Source organism: Bidens hawaiensis, unplaced genomic scaffold (assembly GCF_021521415.1).
Source record: "Bidens hawaiensis isolate Kalapana, Puna unplaced genomic scaffold, B.hawaiensis_p1.1 tig00059956_1, whole genome shotgun sequence".
Classification (NCBI taxonomy): Eukaryota; Viridiplantae; Streptophyta; class Magnoliopsida; order Asterales; family Asteraceae; genus Bidens; species Bidens hawaiensis.
The window spans coordinates 20,996-23,424 of record NW_027500802.1 but is presented as its reverse complement, the minus strand read 5'-3'; the positions used below and the strand labels follow the sequence as shown (position 1 = coordinate 23,424).

The 2,429-nt window shown below is 36.6% G+C and overlaps 1 protein-coding gene across 1 annotated transcript; it reads right to left on the bottom strand.

The window, feature by feature from the left end:
* Positions 1 to 355: 355 nt before the first annotated feature.
* On the bottom strand, positions 356 to 1,603 carry LOC143602864 (heat stress transcription factor B-4-like). Its single transcript, XM_077079841.1, has 2 exons — positions 1,310 to 1,603; positions 356 to 1,085 (listed from the first exon to the last, which is right to left on the bottom strand). The coding sequence occupies exons 1-2, from the start codon at positions 1,562 to 1,564 to the stop codon at positions 366 to 368; spliced, it is 975 nt and encodes a 324-aa protein (XP_076935956.1). The 5' UTR covers positions 1,565 to 1,603; the 3' UTR covers positions 356 to 365.
* Between the last annotated feature and the right edge of the window lie 826 nt (positions 1,604 to 2,429).

Sequence of the window (2,429 nt, the reverse complement as noted above, 5' to 3'; positions counted from 1 at the left end):
GCAATTTGCAAAAGGTTAATTTGTTAATAGTGAGAGACTATACTGAATTATATATGAATTTCACATTATATTAAAATTACAGTTATCCCACCGATATTTCACTGCGATAACCAATATCTCAAATTTATATCTGATATTTTTCCGCATTAATGCATAGCTAGTTATGTAGTGTGTTTTAATTCCATGAATCATGATGCCGTTCTTGGAGAATCTAGAAACTTTATATTTACATCAAACACACACTTAAAACAGATCTCACAAACTAAAAAGTAGTAATCATATTCTTTTAACTAAACTAAAAACTAAACTAGACAAGATCTCTTGATCAATGAATATATTCTCAAAGCATTAAGAAACTTAATCAATCAACAGGGAGATGGGGGCATGAGGTTTAACCCTAAATCATCATTTTCAAGAACCAACCTTGCTTTATGACTCTCCACCTTCCTATTATTATACTCTGGATGTAATCTCTTCTTCGACAACAACGGCACTCCGAAAAGCTTTGTTGATTTGCTAACGTCAGCATGATCATGATCAAGATCAACAACGTTGCTCATGTTCAAATACGATGCTTGTTGATTCATGTTGTTGGAAGATAGAAGTGAAGACGGGTATGAGTTACTTGGTGTCACTGGCTTCACATGGTTTTGAACAAAGTAAATAATATCATTGTAAAGCTTCCTCATGTGTGCAAGCTCCGACATCAACATATTATTACTCCGCCGTAGCCGCTCGTTATCCTCCGACAACGCCGTCACGGAGTTGTTCCCACGTGATCCACTGTTGTTGAACATTCCGAACAAACCACCGCCGGTGGTGGGGGAGGATAGTGGTGGTGAGTTGTCGGAGTAGAAGTGGTCATCGGAGTCTGGTGGAGATATGCTTCGTGTGGTTGGGTATGCAAAGAAATTACCATTACCGCCGCCACCGCCAATGCCGGTGAAGTGTGGGTGGTGGTGGTTAACCGCCGCTTGTGGTTGTGATGTTTTCCGGCGGTGGATCTCGCATAGTAAATGTTTTTCACCTTTCTTGAAATACTCATTTGCAAACTCCCATCTATCCGGTACTATTTTCCTAAAGCCCTAAATATTCAAAACACAAAATAATAAACTAAATCAGTATCATATGAATATTGTGACAAGGTAACGTTGGTAGAATGCAAAGTGGTTTGACTTGTTGGAACCAATAATTTAAAAACTATTAACTGGATCGAGCTACACGAATAAATATTGATTTGGTTTTTGTTTTCACAAAAATATCGGCATTATATTTGTTGTTCAATCCAATTAAGTCAAACATGACTTACATAGGTATTAAGTTGTCGGACAAAGGACGAGAAGTTGTTGTGTTTGAAGTAGTTGGGAAGTAGATCACGCGCAAACTCGTGCGGGCGCCAGACGACGAACGTGGAGTCGTCTTCGCCCCACGACATGATGTGATCGGTGGTCGGATCATCAACCAGTTGATATGTTTTTGTTAAGAATGGTGCCGGTACTGCTTTGTGGGAGTCTAGTGATAATAATATCCCACCGTCACATGAGTTATCTAGCATCATCGCCATTGAAGTCACTCCCTTTCTCTCTCTATATCAACACTTTCTTCTTAAGATTCTAGAGAGAGAGTCTTGATGGTTGGTGAAGATAGGTGTGAAAATGCCAAAATGGGTGTGTAAAAATGTAGAAGTTTTTAAAATTTTAAGAGAGAGAGAGATAGAATAGATATATAGCTAGAGAGAGAAAGAGGAGAGAGGGTAGCCTCGATTATGAAGAGAAGAAGGAGAGAATGTGTCTGTGTGTCTGGTCTTGGACTGTGAAATAAGAGCCTTTCAAGATAAACCCGTGACACACACAGTATCTCTCTCTATCTCTCACCTACACTTCCTCTCTCTCTCACACACACTAGAGAATGTATTTATTTATCGTAAGTGAGAGTAGTATGAATATATCTTGAATTAATTACTTTTGCGCCCTACCGCACGAACAAGAGAAGGTAAGTAGTTGATTCTCTTCAACTATCAATTGTTTTGAAGATGATGGTTGCCTTGAAAAAACCCTACAAATCATGCATAATGAAATAAACTAGTAACTACACAACATACACGTATTTTATAACTATGTTATTGTTAATATATATATATACTAGATTTTATCCCTCATACTACGAGAGTTGTTTTACATTATTCATTTTTAATATTTATATATATATATTTTGATTTTAATTTTATTTATTGTAAGAAGTTAATAATTAATATACTTGAGTTTTGATAATAAAATGGTTTCACAAATAAATGATATGAATCCGGTTTAAAGGCTATCTGGGTTTGGTGATACTCATTACCCGTTAATTTTTTTATCATAAATCCCGAACCAAAGAATCCCTTAGATATGATGCAAAAAGGATCTTGTTCTATCCTTGATCAGAGATTT

Excerpts from the sequence above, each read along its gene's own strand:
- LOC143602864 (XM_077079841.1), bottom strand. The coding sequence starts at position 1,564 with ATGGCGATGATGCTAGATAACTCATGTGACGGTGGGATATTATTATCA. Across the intron at positions 1,086-1,309 it reads TCCGACAACTTAATACCTAT|GGCTTTAGGAAAATAGTACC; the intron begins GTAAGTCATGTT and ends TTGAATATTTAG.